Genomic DNA, 21,526 nt, shown 5'->3' with positions numbered 1-21,526 from the left:
CCTCTAAAATATAAAACAAAACTGCACCTTTCAGAGTAGCCTTTTATTGTGGACAGTTTAAGGCACACCTGTGCACTAATCATGGTGTCTAATCAGCATCTTAATATGGCACACCTGTGAGGTGGGATGGATCATCTCGGCAAAGGAGAAGTGCTCACTATCACAGATTAAGACTGGTTTGTGAACAATATTGGAGAGAAATGGTGATATTGTGTATGTGTAAGACGTTTTAGATCTTTGAGTTCATCTCATAAAAAAACAAATAAAATGGGAGAAAAAACAAGTGTTGCGTTTATATTTTTGATGAGTATAGATTAGCATGCTAGGGGTAAATTCAAATGCCAGTCTATTGCGCTCAAATGGTAGTTAATTACTAGTACTTTGAAATATACTCATAGTGTATGCCCAATGCTAAGCTAAGTTCAAATGCTAACATATGCTCAAATGGTAGTTAATTACTAGTACTTTGAAATACACTCATAGTGTACCCCCGATGCTAATGCTAAGCCAAGTTCAAATGCTAACATATGTTCAAATGGTAGTTAATAAGTAGTACTTTGAAAAATACCCATAGTGTACCCCCTATGCTAATGCTAAGCTAAGTTCAAATACTAACATATGGTCAAATGGCAGTTAATTACTAGTACTTGGAAATATACTCATAGTGTACCCCGATGCTAATGCTAAGCTAAGTTCAAATGCTAACATATGGTCAAATGGTATTTAATTACTAGTACTTTGAAATATACTCATAGTGTGCCCCCAGTGCTAATGATAAGCTAAGTTCAAATGCTAACATATGGTTAATTTGCTTAAAGTGCTAATGGCATGCTCTGATTCAAGTGCTACATTCAATTGCCCGTTTAGTTGAAATGCTGACGATAGCTTCAGATGCTAGTTTGATAGTCAGACGTCACAACACTAGAGGGCGCAGCACATCCCAGCAAATTTCAATGGCAGAGCGTGGGTTAAAGTGCAAAACATGGCAAAGTGTCTTCTTTTGTGAGTTTTTTTTATTTATTTATCTCCTTTTAAAATGGAACACAGTTCTTTTTTTTCCCACCAGTGGCCAAACCTTGACCCTGTAGCTCATCTACAAATAGGCCTGCACTCGGGCGGCACAAGAAGAAAGGAACACACACGTACACGCACCCCCACAAACACACACTCACACACAGAGCCTGTAGCCTTTCCTTTCATTGCACACAAATGCACACACACATGGTTTGGCTGGAAAAGAAAAAAAAAAAAAAAAAAAAAGAAAAAGAAAAAAAAAAAAAAGAAATTTGTCCCTGAACACAAGTTCACGGGGGGGCGCTTGTAGCTGCACTTCTATGGTATGGTACATCCACGTATTTAATAATAGCAGCAGAAATTTGCAACTCATGGACACCTGCATGTTATTTGTTAATGATTGCCTAATTCAACATTCCTAGCTATGATCCTAAAACACTTTCATCTAAAACAAAACAAAAATCATAAATGGCTTCTAGATGATTTGATGTGCTGGTGTGTATGTTGTCACTCTGCAACACGTAGAAATCCTAATTACTACTTACTGAGTCATACATGGTTGGTGGAATATGCAGTCTTCGTTGCATGTGCACGTCCTCTGTTAGCCATTTATTTTTAAGAATGACCGCTTAGTCCTGCAACTTTTTGTTTGCCCATTTGTGAGGTTGCAAAATTTGTGCTAGCATAGTGTTCATGGCAGGCTAGTATGCTAGCTGCTACTATTTGACGAACCTCATTTGAAGGTGATTTGTTTGTGTTGAGTAATTTTACTGAATACGGTTGATTATGTAACATGGGTTCACGACTGTGTACAAGCTGAATGCATGGTGTTGATGCTTTTCAGTGCTTGGTAGGGATGTAACGATATCCAAACATCATGATACGAAATCACGATATGAAGGTCACGATACGATAATTATCACAATATTGTGGGTTGGCTATTATTGGACAGAATTTAGCTCATACTATAAGAAACCCACAATATTGTGCTTTTGTACATTACAGCAATGCATCTAAAAAAAACCTACAATCTATAATAACACTTAATATTGAGGTATTTACTTGCTATTACAAGCACACATTGAGTTCCTCCACATATTGACTCGCTTCACAAACATATTACATCTGACCATTAGCGGGGATTTTTAACCATAATGGCCAAAACATGCCTTGTGAAAATTAAACTGCACTAAAGAAATTAGCCACCAGAGGGTGCTAGAACTGCACAAATTAAGAGTAATGCTCAGCGAGAGATGACAGATGGAGGGCGAGACAATGAGTGTCTCGAGCAGGAAGTAGAGGACGACGACAGGAAGCGAAACGACACAAATACGAAGGCGGCAGTTGTGGAGGGGGAAAAAAAACAATTAGATCAGAAACGTCAATGATTTCATTGGACTTGTCTGCGACTTCCTCCCACTTTCCAGAAAATAGCTTAGCTAGGTAGCTAGCTAGCTTAATTGAAGACTATATTGTCTATCCAACCAAATGAATAGGACTGAACGATTTAAAAAAATAATCTAATTGCAATTTTACTTAAAAAAAAAAAAATCTCAATTTAAGATTGTGAAATAATATACAATTAAGTTAATTAATCTTTGTTATAATAGACAATAGAGTTATCATGTGTAAATGTTTTGGCCCTATAGGTTAGCCTTTTATTTTTATTTATTTATCTGCTTCAAAGTTTGAATTTGTTGCTAATCAACATTAGAAATTTGCTCCTCAAATGAAATCATTCATGAGCAAAGGGAAAAAAATTAATTAAATAAATAAAATGAGTTAGTATTAAATAAATCAATATATATATAAAAAAATAAATAAAAAAAAAACAACTACCGACCAACCAAAATAACGCAGAGGATATTTTTTTTCCCCCAAAATTGCAGGCTTTGCAATTTCAAAATTGCATTCTACTTAATTGCAATGTTTGATTTAAAATTGATCAATTGTTCAGACCTACTAATTGAGGACGTTACTTGATTCAAGTTCTTTAACAGGTAAAATGCATACATATAAAAAACAGTTGGATCAAAAGTAACCCAATTATGGATCAAAAATGGACCGATCCACTTTGTGGGTCAATTTGACCCAACTTTTTGGGGTTTTTTTATACAAAAATTACTCAATTTTTTGACCCTAGTAAAAAATCTGTCCAATATTTATGAGTTGTTTTACACTAAAAGACCCATTTCTTGACTCAAAGTAGAGGATCGGTCCATTTTTGACCCTTAGTTGGGTCATTTTTGACAACTGTTTTTTGAGTGTACTCTGTAGGGTTTAGGTCTGGAAATGGACAGTCTACTTCTTGCCCCTAATGGACTCTTCGGTGCTTTGGGAGGAAGAAAGAAAAGCCCAAATAGTAAATGGAAGGATTGAAATGAGAAAAAAAAAGAGGCAAATTTTGGTGGCAAGCTTAAGCTTTCCAAAGGGTGTCAGCGGATTGGGAAGGAACGGTGAACGGTGTGTTTGTGTGTGAGAATTTAGGCAGATCAGTTGCAGGGGGGGGAGATGAGAGAAGAGGATTTGGGCGCAGCTGGATTACTTGAAGATGTGGAGAACACAGCGAGGAAGATGAGGAGGGGGAGGCTTTTTGTTTCCTTTTCCATGTTTTTCGGAGGCGTTTTTCCCAATTAAGAGGGAAAATGTTATTCAAGCGTTGGATGCAATTTGTTGACATCACGCCGCAAATTATACAAATTAGCATGAATGCTAGCATGCTAACCCTCCATTCTTGTTGTCTCGTTCCAGCCGATGCGTTTATTTCGACGTGGATTTCTCAGCTTCACTCAGTCCTTTTTCCGACGTGGAAAACTGTGCACCTCAAAAACCGAGCCAAGCTGGTTTTGTGCAGTCGGGAAACGAGACATCGCATGATTGGTTCCCCCAACGGATTGACAACAAGTACCATACATCGCTTATTTTGGTACCCAAACAATTCTTCTCATTTTACATAACTAAGACAAAATAACAAAGACTTGAAAGCGGGTTTCTCGTCTCATAATCTCATTTCCTGGGAAGGTGCCGTGACAACGGTTTAGTTTTACCTGCCGGCCTCGAGCTTGTTGACAGGAAATTCCCGTCTCCCCAATCTCAAATTGATTTGACAGTCAGGTAGAGGAGACGGGAAACATGACGAACGCTGCTGACCTTTAAACTGCGTTTTCACATGTTCATATTGTCATGTAACTGAACAAAAAAAAAAGGTTTGGATTTCAAAATGTGTTTATTGCATACTGGCAAGTCACATTGATTGACAACCAGAAAAATGTCTTCATAGCGGCAAAAATAAATACTTAAAGCTGCTGGGATGAAAACTAAACCGGGTTGTTAAACATAACTCGATGGAAACATGACATGTCTGCGGGGTTGCTGAGGGGGAATTTTTTATTTTTTTGTTTGTTTGTTTGACAACTTCCCATCTTGGAACGGCGCCATCAGCTCGTCTTCACTTTGCTCCGAGGCAATCTCGTCGATAGCGATCCGCACCCGTCCGTGTTTGTCCGTGATGGAGACTCCCACAGACGTAAGGTGTCGGTTCCGCTCTCCTCTGTTTTGTCTGGATGCTCGCGGTCGGGCCATTCGTCTGTCCCTTTGAGCGTTTACCTGCTGGGGGGGCGGAGTTTAGCCGCCATACACCCGCCACTTCCGAACCCGCCCATTGCGTGACAGCTGCCCTTGTAGGGAGTGGAGATTGTTCATGACGTGCTTTGTTATGTTAATTCCACTCTTGTGTTGAGTGTCTGATCTTTGATTGGGAGGACATGTTTGACTGGCGGCCATTGATGCCATTTATGTTGCTTTGATGTGGAAGACAAACTACTTGTAGAATGGCACCCAGCAGATTGTCATTTGTGTGAAAACGTCTACTTTGAAAGACTTTTTTTTTTCCTTTAAATTTTGTTTGTCCACCAGCTTGTGCTCCTTATTCAACATTCAAAGCATGCAGCATAGCAACACACGGAAAAATTACGCATTTGTTCGTAATGACAAAAATTGCCTTATTGGAAACCCCTGAAAAATATTTGTTTTTGATCATTGTTCTCATTTAGAGTACTTAATTTGTACATTTGTCCACCACCTGGTGGCACTTTTTCCACATTCAAAGCATGCAGCAACATTAGCCCAGTAATGGCAAAGCTACCAAAAAAACAAACAAACAAAAAAAAACATACGCATTTGGTCCTAGTAGACCCAAAACTGTGATCGCTGTTTGTTTAGTTTAACCACTGAATTCCAAATCGATTTGAATGGATTACTAATTGTACATTTGGAAAAGAAAAAAACAAAACAAAGAATATTGTTTACAAAAAAAGAAACGTAATAAAATAAAGTCCAATTTTACAATAACTATTTTGTTCTGCTCTGCCTCTTGTTTATTTTGAGTGCAATTCCAATGTTCATCACTAGATGGCCGCACACTTTTTCTTTTCTTTTTTTTTTCTTTTTTTTTTTTGACATGGTGTAAATTAGATAGGAGAAGATTAAAAACAGGAAGTATTTCAGCTTACACAAGTTTTGCTGAGAATTATTCTATAATGTGTCAAGTCCTCTTTAATCCTGTTTTTTACACCTACAGAAAGCAACGGATGTAGATTTATTTTAGAAATTTTATAACTATGGTTATGATTATTGATATATATCGTGAAATGATATGGTTGTTAGTTCGGGGGGGGGTATATTTGTTTACTAGAAACACATAGAGTGGTATTTTGTGTTAGCCATTGCCTTTTAACTGTCTTAGTATATTATGGGATTGCATTATGTTTAAAAATGTGTTTAAAGTGCAGTAAATGTTATAAAATCATGCCTACAGAGTTTTTGTATACTGTATTTTTATATTGTGAATTTCACTTATTTAAACCTATGTAATTGGGAGGGTTAAAAATAATAAAAATGCATGGAAATTTCATACTCATGACAAAAAACAATGTTGGTGAATAATTTATGCAATAAAAGAAGCAAAAAAAAAAAGGCTAAATATTACAGACAAGTATGCAAGCTGAAAAGATAATCAAATCAAACGAGGCCTGAGGGTTTGGACAGCATGGATGGTGACGAGTCACATAGTGGAAGCGACACCGATGAGATGAGGGAGCGCATTAAGTAAGCGAGTAGGAAGAAAGACCATTAGCGAGTAAATGATGTCGAGGAGCGATGGAAGGGGAGATGAAAGCGTGCGCTTAATTGACACGGAGAGTGACGGGCGCTGGCGGCAATGTAACACTAACACACATTGGCAAAAAACAGCCTGCAGCCTCTCTTCTGCGTGCCAAAAACACTAACGAGATGAACATTTGCATTTCCCCCCCCCAAAAAAATGTGGAAACGGGGGCCTGTACTGTTGCGAGATCGGCAAATACATCGGCGACGCTTTTGGAGAGTGAGAAGTGATGCTCATTACTGTCAGCACCGCCAACATTGAGCCGGTCGCTCCCGGCAGGAATTTTGTGCCTGCAGAGGTACAACTCAAATGTCCAACTTTACCAACCTTTTTTTTTTTTTTTGTGCTGTCAGCTGGAGAACAAAAATGAGGTGTTCCAAAACCTAAAATAATTCTATCTGCACTGGAGTTTTCATTGGTAGAGTTTGAAAAACTTTTTTTTTTCCCCCCCCTTCTTCTTCTTCTTAAAAAGTAAACTTTTCAATATTTGGACTCACAAGTTTTTCCACAGTAGTTTCTTCTCACTTGTCCATTGTTAGGAAGACGTGTTACTGTACAGGCCTCCCTTGCTGACAAATTCGACATGTTGGAAACTTCTGCGCTTTAAATAATGCGCCCCTATGAATAGAAGGAGCATTATTTTGTGTACTTGTACCATAGTGTCATTGTGTGCATGTCTACTTTTGTCCTAGTAGACTTATGTACTTGAGTTTGAGTATACCTGTGTCCTAAGAAACTTCCATACTGTGCTTGCCTACTTGTGTCGTATTGTACTTGTTTAATTGTGTTCTGTAGGGCTGCACGATATTGGAAAAACATGTGATATGCGATAGAGTTGCTGAGTATAGCGATATCACTATTATTGAGATATTTAACATGTACCTAAAGAAATAGCATTTTTATTATCTAATGAAAGAATTACATTTTTTTTAATGCGGCAAAATAATCGAACTCAATGTATTCTTAATTGTGATTACCTCTCGATAATGTTCAACTATTGGATGGCAGTGCACATTTTCCTTACGTACACTGTGTTCCAACTATGTTTTGCAACTAGGGACAGGGAAACCAAATAAAAAGAGAGGGTGAGGATTGGATTTTTTTTTTCAGACAGTGCAGTAGTGAATTATATCTATCAGTTCCTCTCCTCACTCCTCGCAAGCTTTGAACTGTGTGTCTTCTCTCCTTTTTTGTCATGTCTAATAAATGTCAAACAAGTAAACCTGACATTATTCCATATCAAACTCATTGCATGTCTTTGCGATATGCTTATTGCATAGGCCAATTCCGCGATATCAATATTTTGTCAATATATTGTGCAGCCTTAGTGTCCTGGTGTATTTGTGCCCTACTATAGGACTGCCTTGAAAAAGAGATCTGCGGATATCAAAGGGGTTTTTCCTGGTTAAATAATGGTTAAATAAAAAAAATAAAAATACTATACAGGGATTCCTCAAGTTACTTGGAGTTCCGTTCCTACGCTAGCGATGTAACCCGAATTTCGACTTAAGTCCAATTTCCCCATTAAAGTCAGTATTTACATCAAAATAATTTGCATTAAAAAATCTAAAATACATTCAAATAAATCTTGCTCATGTGAGAATGGTTGCACATGCTTCTAAGACATTTATTTAGTACGATAATATAAGACGAGTTTGAAATGGTATTCAAGCGTTTTGGGAATCCTAGTGTGGGAAACATTTAGGCTTCACACTGTCAATATTTTTGAACATTTATGTTATTCCCCGGCGTCTCTTGGTCTCTAACCCCCCTTCGCGAATAGCGGCAGTTCACTCGCTAATATTTTGTGTTGGCTTTAGCGCGAGTGGCAGCGGGAGATCAAGCGAGGCGGCGGCCAAGGAGAGGATGAGGGCGGGCGCGTGCGGGCGCGTGCGGGCGCGCGCGTGTCGGCAGGCAGGTGTGATAAACATCCACTTCTTCAAGCCAGAGCCTTTGATCACAGTCATGCTGAGAGACTGGGATGATGACATGCATACACACGCACACACACATACTCTACTCTGCTACCTGTTCCTGTTTTGGTTAGCAACTCTTGTTTTGGATCTCCAATGTTTGATGTTGCTCATTTCAAGCTCATCAGTTTGTGACCTTTGACAAGAAGAAGCTTTGAGTGAACGTTTAGATGATGTTGCTGCGCTCGCCGCCTACTTTCTTTGTGAACAAACCACTTTGATTTTAGATACTGGCTGAATAGTTTTGTTCATTTGATGCTCGTCTGTTGGTGAGCTTTGACAAGAAGAAGCTTGAAGTGAACGTTAAGACGACGTTAGCTTCTTGCGCTAGCTTGTTTGACTAGTTCAGCGAAGAAGCAAACTGGTTGGTTCGCTTCTACGGCTAACTACTTCTCACTTGCGTGTCCTCGGAGGGCTCAACTAAATGTATGCAGGGGGGGTGGGGGGTGGGGAGGAATTGAAAGCGTTAAACACTTGTGTATGCTAAAAGAAGGCCATGCTAATGACACACGAGTGCTACCTAAGTGTGAGTGCATTCTTGTGTCGTTTTTGCGGCCCGTGCATTTGATTCCAACTGAGGGATAGAGCGCACGCCCACTTATTCTACATTGTCAGCATTTTAATATTAGCAATGCAGAACAAGTGCAAGCAAGCAGACTTGTTTTTATTATAACGTATTTGGTTCGGGTTGGCTATAATTCTTATTCTTAAAGTATCCTCATTATTATTATTATTATTAGTGTTGTTCCGATACCGATACTGGTATCGGCAGAAGCGCAGATACTGCATTAAAACAGTGGTATTGGTATCGGTGACCACTCACAAGTAACATGCCGATACCATTAATTCCAACGCTAATATAGAATTTTGGATGCAGCATCTTGTGTCTTGCTCATGCACATTTTCACATCAGAAATTCTAGCAAAACTCCTTGTCAAATTTACTTAAAATTTCTGAGTGCATCAAGATTTTTACGTAAATATCACTCCCCATTTTTTCACTTTGTAGTAGTAAGTAGTATAGCAAATAAATCTTCTTTGTGGTGCTTTAGTTCTTATTATTTTATTCTGACAATTAAGATGTGTTATGTGGGGCTTTAATTTGATTCATTTTATTTATTTATACCAAACAACCTTTTATTTTTTTTTATTTTTTATTATTATTACAGCAACTCAACGGCCTTTTTATGATTATAAATCAAACAGCTAAATAAACCTTCAGGGATTTAATTTTTCTTTGTTTTCTTCTTGCCATGTCACATTCATTTTGTCATTTTGGCCAACAATTATTATCATTCAGACAATTCATTCAATTTATGGGTTATTGAATCATTAGTGGTCGTAGATAGTAATAGTAGTATGGTATGAAATCAACTTTTAGGTGTCTTTAGTTGTTGTCATTATTGTGACAAGTTATCAATTATGTAACGTCACCTTTTGGTGGCTTTTAACTCATTCACTGCCAGCCCAGTAAAAATGGATCTTTGACGTAGGGCTGCTCGATTATGGGGAAAAATAATAATCAGGATTATTTTGGCAATAGTTGAAATCACGATTATTGAAATGGTTATTTATGTTTTGGCGCGAAACAAGAAAATGTTTAAGCGTTTAAAAATATTAGGACCAAATAATAAAAAAAAATAGAAACACTATAATTAAGTTTTGGACCAAACAGAATTTATAATATATATTTATTTATTTTGGTAAAAATGTGAAAGTGCAGCATATGCACTGTGTGGTCGGGCAATATTTATTTTATTTTTTTTGGTACAAAACAAGAACATTTTTAAACATAAAAAAAACCATTAAAAAAATATTAAGACAAATAAAATTATTTGAAACACTATTTATGCAAGTTCCTTTTGGATGAAACAAAATTGATCAAATTAGTTGTTTTAAAATTTAAAAAAAAAGGTGCAAATGTATAAATGTAAACAACTCAATCATCTTTGTACTTTGCGATTATGCTGATTTTGTAATTGTGGAGTGTAATAATTGAAATTATATTGAATTTCAATGAATTGCACAGCCCTACTTTGACGTGTATAGCCATCAATGGCACTGAATGAGTTAATGGTCACTTTTTATGATGTAAAATGCACACCTATCCAGAAACTTGCTCACCGCATTCATAATACAAGCAGGAACAAAGCAAAGTAATAAAGTATCACTTATCATGACGAAGCATTTAGAGATTTTTGTGTTTTTGTTCTATTTAGATGTGATTTGAATTCATGGGCCATTCATTGCCGTATGCAAAACGGTGTCGGCTCTGATTGGCTGTTAGCTAACAATCACATGAGATAAATCTACTGTAGCAAAGCGAGTTATTATTTTATTTTATTTTTTATGCTAAAGCGTCTTGATAGCAGAATCCACTGCACTGAGCGGGTAATAAGTGACTGCGCACTTGCCCACATGACAATCAACAGGCAACACAAATTGAAACGAATGAGAGGGAAAACCGACAACCCTTCTCGCACTCACAACCTTTTTATCCCATCTGCTCCCTTCTCACATTCAGCACAATCTCATTATCCCGCCACCCTCATCCTCTCTCTTCGTCTATTGTCCCGATCCCTTTCTCCTTCCTCGCAGAACCCCCCCCCCCCAAAAGTGCGTTTAATGGCATTTGATTGGGAGAGCCGAGAGGATTGAGCCCAGCTCCCCGCGGCCCGGATCAATGCCTCCAAATGATCCGTCGCCGCTGCGTTCCCCCTTTACGACTGGCCCGGCGAGGCGTGAAGGCGCTCATTTCACATCCAACTCACTTCCACCGTTCGCCCTCCGGGAGAGCGCGCCACCGAAGGATAATTCGTCCGAAAGCCCAATAAACCAGACCTGAAATGTCTCCATTGCGGCCGATCAATGGCTGCCAAGGATACAAAAAAAAAAAAAAAAAAAAAAAAAAAAAAAAAAAAGAGGGTGACTTTATTTAAGAAGAACCTTCACTGATGTACTTGTTTGGTTGACTGCGGACTTGATCTTGGGTGGTAAATAATTGTGATTCCTTTTAAAAACGAACAATGGATTATTTTTCACCTGTACCGGATGTAGTGATTTTTTTTTTTATCCATTTAAATTACAATGATAGAATTGTCTTACTAAGAGTAGTTGAAATAGGCAAATCAGAGGGAGTTAGTGAGTTATTTTTCACCCGTGCAGGATGCATTGGATATTTTTTTTAAATCAATTTTAACAAACATATGTTCAAATTGTATATTAGGAAGACCACTAAAAATGTTTATGCTAAAGATTCCCCTTGAGATATTCTGTATAAATTAGTGCTGTCAAAGTTAAAGTGTTAACTAATTAATTAATCACAAAAAAATTAACACATTAATCATTTATTAACATATTAATCGCACTATTAATTTTTACAGCAGATGATCCTTTCGTTGACAGCGGATGGTTATGTTAAAACTAGTGTTGTTCCGATACCGTTTTTTGGCACCCGATACCGATACCCAGCTTTGCAGTATCGGCCGATACCGATACCATACCGATACTTAAAGTTTTTTTTCCCTCAACATGAAAAAGCTGTCCTGCTATTGGTTCAAAGCATTCAAGGGCCAATAGGATATCTTAGATCGGCATGCAGTGATCATGTCACATACCAGTGAACATCGAGCACGAGCAAGACACAAGATATTGCATCTAAAATCCTATATTAGTGTTGGAATTAATGGTATCAGCATGTTACTGGTGAGTAGTCACCGATACCGATACCACTGTTTTAATGCAGTATCGGCACATCTGCCGATACCAGTATCGGTATCGGAACAACACTAGTTAAAGGTGGCACAGGTTGTGTTCATGTCAAACTATTGGGGTCATCTTTTCCCCCCCATTTTAAATTATGCAATTAATTAACTGATTAGAAAAATAGGATGAGTGTGTGGGGTGGATCAAAAAATGTTGACGATGTCCTCGAAACGTTGAATGTCGAAAGAATTAACACATAAAAGGTGCTCTTTAAATTTGGCCGGCAAAAAAAGGTTGATAAAAAAGCCTTTTAAATTAAGCGATTAATCAAAATCCTTAGATGTAATTAATCTGATTTTCAAAATGTAATCGTTTGACAGCTGTAGTATGAATACAACTCATTTGATGTGCAGGATGCACTGAAATTGTCCCCAAAATTTGAAAAACGTTTTAATTCTTACATGTGCAAATTATATGTTAGTAAAGTTACTTAAAATGGGCCAAAAAATGTCTTATTGTACTTCCAAATATGGGCAAGCTTGCACCCCGGCGCTGTCGTCCTAGAGGACACACTAAAAAAACCAAGTGCAGTGTGAAAAGGCATTGAAGTCACGTTACTTGTGCTGGATGCGCTGACAGTCACATTGTATGTTTTCCACCCATTTTTAATCCATTTATGTTGTTCTAAACAAAAAAAAACATTACACGACATGACCGCCATTCGTAATGTGCACCTGCGGCTCACCTGCTTCCATTCCAAATGCGAATCATCTCCAATGAAGCGTCGGTTTATTACACCTAAACTGTGCAAACTTTTGCCGCGAGGGATCGTCATTGATTTTCTTCTTCTTCTAATCAAAAGCCTCCACCGCTGTGTTTGGCTGCTGTGAGCTTTTTTTGGTTTGTTTTTGTTGTGTGTTAGTTTGAAAGTGTTTATTGACGTGACCTGGAGCTGCCGGTTGCATTCATAGTGTGAACTCTGGAATGGTGTAATAAGTTATCAAGGAAAAAAGCTAAAAACAAAACACCTGAAATAAATTCTGTTTCACAAGAATTTGCTTGAATGTTGGATACATTTTCTACAATTGGATTTAATGGAAATATAGTACAATGGAACATCTCAAGTGGTTTAAAAAATAATCAGAAAACAAAGACAATGAGTCTGGCTTTTTCTTTGGATTATTTTTTATTTTTTAATGATGCCACCAAGTAAGGGCACCACACGGCTATAATAGTTTCAATAAACACAAAAAGTCATTAAATCAAAAGTCAATTAATTACAATGGTAAATAATAATAATAATAATAATAATAATAATAATAATAATAATAATAATAATGGATAATGCTGAAAATAAAATAAATTAAAATAGTAAAAAAAAATGTTGAAAAATAAAAACAATTGATAATCATGGAAAATTCTGAAGTTGCATAATTTTCACATCATCCAATATTGAAATTAAATCATTAGATAAATGATAATTATGGAAACCGTTAGACTATAAATATTATGTGACTATCATCAAATAATATAAAACATTTTAAGTACATTTTATTGCTGCATTAATAAATTAAATATAAATAAAATATTTTGAAAAATGCTAAAATCATCATTTTCATGTTACCAGGGAGTAAACTGAAAATTGTGTTATTACTTATTACTATAACTTGATATTGGAAAAATGTGGGAAAAAAATACCATAAAATTCCATGAATAACATACACCCATGTGTATATCCCCCAATTAATTTTTGAGGATTTTTTTATTTTATTTTTTTTATGAATGTAATTCACAGAATTTACATTAAGTAAAATAATGGAAAATTACAACAACAACAAAAAAATGAGATGATGATAAATCATTGGAAGAGCTGATCTGGAAAAATATGAAAAATAAATACAATCAATCAACACGTGATGTTTTTTTTTTTGCTTCCTGCAATACAATACACATCATAAATATACTGTTAAAAAAAAAAAATGTTGAGTCATAACAGTCTTAACCAGACTCCAACGGTGTGTGTGCGCTCGCAGGTTCTGGCACGGGGAATACCGGGTGGCGGTGAACATCAACGACTACCTGGACATCTACTGCCCCTACTACGAGGGCCCGCCCAACCACGGCCGCATGGAGCGCTACATCCTGTTCATGGTCAACCACGAGGGCTACACTTCCTGTCAGCACCGGCTGCGCGGCTTCAAGCGCTGGGAGTGCAACCGGCCCAGCGGCGCCGACGGACCGCTCAGGTTCTCCGAGAAGTTCCAGCTCTTCACGCCCTTCTCGCTCGGCTTCGAGTTCCGGCCCGGACACGAGTACTACTACATCTGTATGTATGCTGCTACACATACTGTCTTTCTTTGTGCTGTATTGCCAATGACATCAACTTTTTGTGTGTTTGAGGAGTGTATTTGCTGGTGGGTGTTTCTCTATGTGGTGTCTACGTGCTAGTGTGTGTAGTGTTTAGTGTGTGGAAACATACAAAAATGTGGAACCACCAATGTGGAGTAAACATTTTGGACTGGCAATTATTAACTCATTTGCTCCCAAAAACGTATAAATACGTTGTATTTTAAATGTATTATCTCATTCACTGCCAGCCATTTTCACAGAAGCATTTCCCGTTCACTCCTGGCTGTTTTACTGGATTTTGACTGATTTTGCAAGGCCCACAGAATATTGTGTTCTATTGCTATAAAAGCATAGAACCTACTAAAAGAGATATTAAAGTCTCGTCTTTCATCAGGAAAAAGAAGTATATTTCTATCTGCTTCCATTTTGCAGCAATTACCATTATAATATAGCTAAGTTTCATCATTATTCACAAATCTATTTCAAATTTTGAGTAATTGGGCTTTTTTTCAACATGGCCCTGGTTGATCTCTTTGATCTACTGCCACCTGCTGGCCATTGTTGTAATAATTACCATTTCTGCAACCGTTCTTTGCAGTTGAGAGGCTGCATCAAAGCCTTCTGTATGCTCTAGCATAAAAAAAATAAAAGTAAAAAATGTATAAATATGTCTTTTGGACACTTAAAACATTTAAAATAGAATGTATTTATACCTTTTTGGGAGCAAATTAGTTAAGAGTCCCAAAGATGTATTTGTACTTTTTTAATTTTTTTTTAATTATTATTATTTTATTTATTTATTTATTTTTTTAAGAGCATATAGAAGGCTTTGATGCAGCCTCTCAACTACAGAGAACGGGTGGGGAAAAAATGGTAATAACAAAAACGGCCAGCAGATGGCAGCAGAGTATAAAAGATCAACCAGTGCCATGATGAAAACAAGCTGTTTCCCCACAATTCTAAGCAGATTTGTGAATAATGCTGAAAAAACTTATATATATTCTAATGCTCATTACTGCAAAACGGAAACAGCGTCCATTCGTCCATGTTAGGTTTGTTTGTTAGCTCCAGCGTCGGCTTCCTGGTTTCGTCAAAGTTGCATATCCCGCCCCCAAACACAATGTCGCTCTGTGATTGGTCCAAACCACCAGTGTTTCGGATCGGTGGAAATCAACGGGAGCGGTACAAGATGTATTCTCCGGGGTTTGTGAACTCACAAATACTGCAAGAATTCATCTTGCGAGAGCAAGCTTACTACATTATACCGATATGTTAACATTGTTTATTTGTATTTTTTTAATGATGTGAAGTATTTAGGATTTATCCAACAAGTATATGTAAACAAACAGTATTTGCCAGTCAAAAATATGTACTCCCCATTCGAAACATTATGTTGGAGACGTGAAGCGAGACGGAGTCGGGAGCTTGCCAATTGCGCAATCTGAGGTGAGGCGAGGCTGGTCACTGCCTCACTTTGAGTCTCGGCCAAGTATTATTGAACAGGAAATATGCAAATTCAGCAGTTGTGATTATATAATCAGAGATATTGTTGGAATCAAAGTGAAGGTCGGTATACTGTAAAGTACTGTAAACTCGAATTGAAAAGAATTTGATTTAATGATTGTTTCTTATTGACTCTTCTTCCTCCCCTGGCGGCACATCCCTGGTGCGCACATTTTCCCTTGCACAGACATTTTTGGCAGATTCACACTAGAAAAAAATGCTTATGCATGTGTGTGCGCGTGCGAGCGCGTGTTTGTTATGCACACCGCCTCTCTGCATGCATTTGTAAACATTATGTAAATACGCAATCAACACAAGCTACTCTGCACTCACAGGACGTAAACACGGCTGCCATCTTTCTTTCTGCGGCTGCTTTTCCTCAGTCAACTCACTTTGTAATCATTTTCTTATTATCTGTCTTGATGCGCTTTAACAACAGAAGTGTTAGTGTCACAGATGGGGGTCCCGCTCCCACCTCCCACTCTCCCCTGTCATTCACGCTGTCAATTGCAAATATGCTACGAGAAACGAGCAACGCGCCGGTAATTGCTTGAAAAAGGTTTTTTTTTTTTTTTGATGGAGTGATTTCAACACTTGTTTGGAAGCACTTAAATGGTTCTTGAAAAACACCTGCTGAGCTTCTGATGGGCGAGTACCGATACCAGGTATCTCTGTCGGGTCGATACCCAGCCTTATTTTAAGGTTTCGGTACTCAACAACGGAGGCCACTACTGCTATCAGCGCCCTCTTGTGGCAACTTTATGATCAGAAACTAGGACTCAGCTTCAGTCTTTTTTTTTTTCTTTTTTTTTGTGTTAATTATCTGTCATTGTTTTCTGAGAAGATTTTATGTACGGTAGTCTGAAAAATTGGTATTGAACATCCCTACTTTAAAACATAGTAAAAGAATAAATTCATAGATATTTACAAGGAACTATAGATTGCATAAACAATCACCAAAATGTCATCTAAAACAAAATCTGCAGATGTAAATTAATTCGCCATTTAACCACCGTGCTGCCCCTATTATAAAGATATTTTTGGTCAAATTGTTCCAAAGTGCCGCTTTAAACGTGCAACTGAAAATTAATTAAAATACATTGTTATTCAGGCGGCACGGTAGTCGAGTGGTTAGCACGTCCGCTTCCCAGTTCTGAGGTCTCCGGTTCGAGTCCAGGCTCGGACCTTCCTGGGTGGAGTTTGCATGTTCTCCCCGTGCCCGCGTGGGTCTTCTCCGGGTACTCCGGTCTCCTCCCACATTCCAAAGACATGCATGGCAGGTTAATTGGGCGCTCCGAATTGTCCCTAGGTGTGCGTGTGAGTGTGGATGGTTGTTCGTCTCTGTGTGCCCTGCGATTGGTTGGCAACCAGTCCAGGGTGTCCCCCGCCTACTGCCCAGAGCCAGCTGAGATAGGCGCCAGCAGCCCCCGCGACCCTTGTGAGGAATAAGCGGTCAAAAAAATGGATGGATGGATGGACATTGTTATTCAATGTGCTCAGATGTATTGATTAAAAATGTGCCAACCTAATGAAATAAAATAATTGATCATCATGGAAAATTGTCAATGAAAATGCTAGGTACATTATTTATTTCAATTTTAGATTGTTTCACAATTTATTAGATTTTGTTGTAGAAAAAGTCACATCATTCGATAAAATACTGGTAAGTTAAAATAAATTGGTACATACCTGTAATAAATGAAAGTAATGAACAGTGCTGGAAAGCAAAAAACATATTGGAAAATCAATTAAAATGAAATTAAAGTAAGTGAAAGTTGAATGAATGCTGTCTAGCGTAGCATGTACATAAGCGACAAAAGAATGCTGAAACATGAAGTAAAATAAATGGCAATAATCATACACTTTTTTTTTTTTTTTTGTAAATTGTCAAAGTATTTCTCTCTTTTTTCAAAAATTCTAAACAAATAAGACAAATAATCAAACTAAGTTCAAATAAATGTTAATAATGTGAAAATGCCATGTCCTATTTGTTACATATGTGAATGTACGCCAAGTTTGGCAAAGGTAACAACCACCTTTGCACTTTTTCCCTGGTACACACGCACGTACGCGTACACACGCTCTCTCTCACTCTCTTGTGTTTCCAAATGGTCTTGTGGGCCCCCTGGAGTTGTATAGTGGCCGATTTTGGTATTGTGTTACCCAGATCCCCCAGGGGTTCGGGCATATTCCAAAAAAAAAAAGAAAGAAAGAAAGAATGAAAGAAAGAAAGCAGGAGTGTGTGGAGGAGTAGCGGGGGAGTCAGTTGTCAAGTGATTGTGAGTGCGTGAAAGGCCGTGTCCATCATCTTGACAAGCAGACATGCACTTTGCTCTCTGACATGCGCGCACACGCACGTGCACGCACACAGGTCTGCATTGATGTGCTATAGCAGCAATTTTTCAGTGTGTGTAGTATGTTGTGATTAAAAAAAGAAAAAAAAAACACATTGATTTTTTTTTTTCCCCAGTGATTCATGACCAGGTGCCTCGATAGCATGTGCGCGCGCGCATGCGTGCGTGTTGGTCATGTGGCTGACATGTTGACAGGTTAGACACGCCCCTCCCCACCTCTGTTCTCCCAGCTGCCCTCTGATGAGGCTGAGTGACTCTCAATGGGCTTTCAGGACACGTCGCATGCATTGTGGATGTGCTGGGAAAGTCAGGAGCAAGATAAGACAAAAGTAGAATTTGAAAGCGGGGTGAGGTGATAACCAGTAGTGTCATGATAATCGTGAATAGTCATCAACAATAATTATTTATTACATCAATTAGTAATTACTTATTATTATAATTGGCAGTAATCACGGTTAAGTGTTTGCAGTCGTGCCATTTTGCAGAGTATTCACGTTAGTTTAGGTTGTAATTACACTCTTGGCCACTAGATGGCACCACTACGGCGTGGAACTGCCAATGTGCAGTAAAGAGTTTTGACTGGGCTGTGTCGTTTGAATGTACTGCAAAGTGGTTTGAACGTGTTGATAATTGTCGTTTGAACTTATTGTTAAATCATGCTAAATGCTAATTTTATTTTTTTTTAATTCCCATAATTCCATGGAGTATAGTGACTTGGCCTTGCACAATTGTGCACCACAGCCACTTCACATGTGGACAGGACAAAAGTCACTCACATTGAAAATTAAGAAATTTCAAACCAAATGATTACTTACTTAAACCTTAAACAGTATTTTAGATAAACAATGTTTATTTACTTGCTTAATTTTCGCTGTTGGTGAGCTTCGTGCTGTCCACCTGTGAAGTGGTTGTCGGAAAAAATTGTGCATGGGCGATACCACATAGCATTATGGGATTTTTATTTATTTATTTATTTTATTTTTTTTATGTTTTTAGCATTTACTCTACATTTGTCCATTACGTTCGAAAGACTTTATCAATACGTTGGAACTACTTTGCAGTACGTTCAAACAACTTTACCAAGACGTTCGAATGACATAGCCCAGTCTTTACTCCACATTGGCAGTTCTACGCTTGCATTCGGCACAATATTTAGTTACCGTGTACATTTAAAACCAAGAACGAAAACCGGATGTATTTCAGCTCAGTTTGCTTGCCAAAGATTTTGAAAGTCAACTCTTAAATCCTGCTTCTTACGCCTACAGAAAGCGAGAGCGGTAGATTCATTTTTGTTTGTTAGTTTGAAAAAACAGGAATTTATGAAGAAGGAAGACTGTAGAATATTTTTGCCTTATCCATTGCTCTTGTTCTCTCTCAATATATTACATTTAAATATTATGTTTATATTATTTTAAAAGTGTGCTTAAAGACCTTGAAAAAAATTTAGTGTTGTAAATGCTGTAAAAAAAGATGCAGAGGGAGTATTTAAATAGAGTACTATTGCGAGTTTCACTCTTTGCACGGCTGGTCTGGAACGTAACGCCGTGTTTTTTAATTATAGTAATGTGCATTAAGAGATAACTGAACAGAACAACAATTTGAACAGCAACATATCAGTTTGTCTTTTTTTTTTTTTTTTAGGGTATAGGAGGGATGCAGACTAGTCTGCGTTCCTTCCATCTGCTCCGTATCGTCCCCCTCCCTAATGTGATTTTGCCCTTAAAACTTTTTTGTACAAAGCGCTGTCGACAACACATTTTGCATCGAGTCAGGTGGGACTAATGACGGCGATTCAATTTCGTTTAGCCTTTGAAGTCTGACTCGCTGTTACTTCTCGACGTTTCCACTCATTTTGGAGGCATTCAGCCGCTTCGGCGCCGCCGAGTGCTCGGCGCTTAAGCTCTGATCTGCGCTGATTTTTCCGTCTTTATTCTCCAGCGGTGTCACTTCAGGTGGATGGCGGTGATAGAGCGCAATTCATGTTAATGCCTCGGTGTGTTTAATCTTCATGAGCGTCATCGTTAAAGTCTTCTCTAATGACTTTGCGAGCATCCAATGAAGACAAATGACTGAGTGCTGATTTACTCTTCATGTATGGTCGAACTTAATTAATGAGGCGGTGTGTCAAATGGTGGAACCATGGAGCTTGTTTATGCTATCAGTCATTTGTGCTGGGAATTGATTGTTCACAATAATGTCGTTTAAAAAAAAAAAAAAAAAAAATCTCCCCAAAAATAAACAGAAAGCCATTTTGTCGTTCCTGACACCAGTTTCAGCAAATGACATGAAATTGCGCCAACATTCATGAAAAGAATCCACTCCCAAAATTAAACAGGAAGTCAGCCATTTTAGTTCGAAGCAGCCATGTTAGGCAAAATCCACGGCTTGCACTTGCTCAGTCAATGGTCATGGTGTGAAAATGTGATGATTATTTAGAGAATTGCCAGACAGACCTCACTCACAAAAAGTGAACAGGAAGTCGGCCATTTTGCTTTGAAGTAGCCATTTTGGACCACCTCGAGGTCTCTTACGTCTTTTGTGCAGAACATGGTGTCAAAATTGTTGATCATATTGAGGATTCGGATGTCTCTTCACTACTTTCCGTCTCTTTGCAGCGTCTCCTCATCCAAACCACGTGGGTCGAGCGTGCCTAAAGCTGAAGGTGTATGTCAGACCTCCTGGTAAGTCGTCATACACACACTCACACACAAAAGTCCAGATTGGCAATCAGTGTGAAATTAAAGGGGCGTAAGAGGTCTGATTGAATGGCACGGCCTAAAGTCTACGCTCTGATTTGCGGAGAAGCCAGACAACGATTTACTACAGATGGGGGCTATCGAGTGTTCGGATCGGAGAAAATGGGTCAAAGAAAATAAAAATTGTCATCAGCACACGAAGGCCAGAATTGAGACTGAAACCCCAAAATTCAGTACTATGAGGACCACGCTGGGTAATTAAATTGTCAATGCAAATATAATAGTAAGCAAAATCTCAATCTGACTATAATTGATTGTCGAAAGCCTCACACATCCCACATGCTTCTCCAGTGTTGTCTATGATTCTCGTCTGAGCGGTGGGGGGAAAAGAACACGACGGAGTGCTGCGGTGAATGTAGGTCAGATGGCAGGAAGCTGGTTATGCAACTCTTATTCTGAAAGTCTAGCAGTCAGGCAGATTTGAAGGCGAGCTTCGACATGCAGCATCGAACCTGCCTGGTAACTCGTCTCCCTTGATAGTGACACGCTTTGAAGATGTCAGGGTGGAGGAATGTGCGTGGGGACGTGCGCCAGCTTTCCAGGCTTTGGATGGTTACCCCTTCTTCCCAAATTACTGAAACAACATCAATTCCGCTGCTTTCATTCTGGAGTGAAATCTGTCCATCATTGCGACCCTTCTCCCGTGTGAAGTACTGACACGGTGCATTTACAAGCGTGTGCGAGTGTCAGCTCCCTGCTCCAGATTCGG

General features: G+C 38.4%; 1 protein-coding gene across 2 annotated transcripts in view; it reads left to right on the top strand.

Moving 5' to 3' along the window:
* Positions 1–21,526, top strand: part of efna2a (ephrin-A2a) — an 86,736-nt gene that overhangs the window by 61,163 nt on the left and 4,047 nt on the right. Inside the window, exons 3-4 of one of the 2 annotated variants that reach the window (XM_077539129.1) lie at positions 13,889–14,181; positions 20,677–20,742. In XM_077539129.1, the coding sequence (XP_077395255.1) occupies positions 13,889–14,181; positions 20,677–20,742 (359 nt within the window). Of the gene's footprint in view, positions 1–13,888; positions 14,182–20,676; positions 20,744–21,526 lie in introns of both variants that reach the window. The other variant, XM_077539130.1, reaches the window with a different exon arrangement.

Source organism: Festucalex cinctus, chromosome 12, assembly GCF_051991245.1.
Source record: "Festucalex cinctus isolate MCC-2025b chromosome 12, RoL_Fcin_1.0, whole genome shotgun sequence".
NCBI classification, from domain to species: domain Eukaryota; kingdom Metazoa; phylum Chordata; class Actinopteri; order Syngnathiformes; family Syngnathidae; genus Festucalex; species Festucalex cinctus.
Note: the sequence above shows the minus strand (reverse complement) of the source record. Positions and strands in the feature narration are given on the sequence as shown.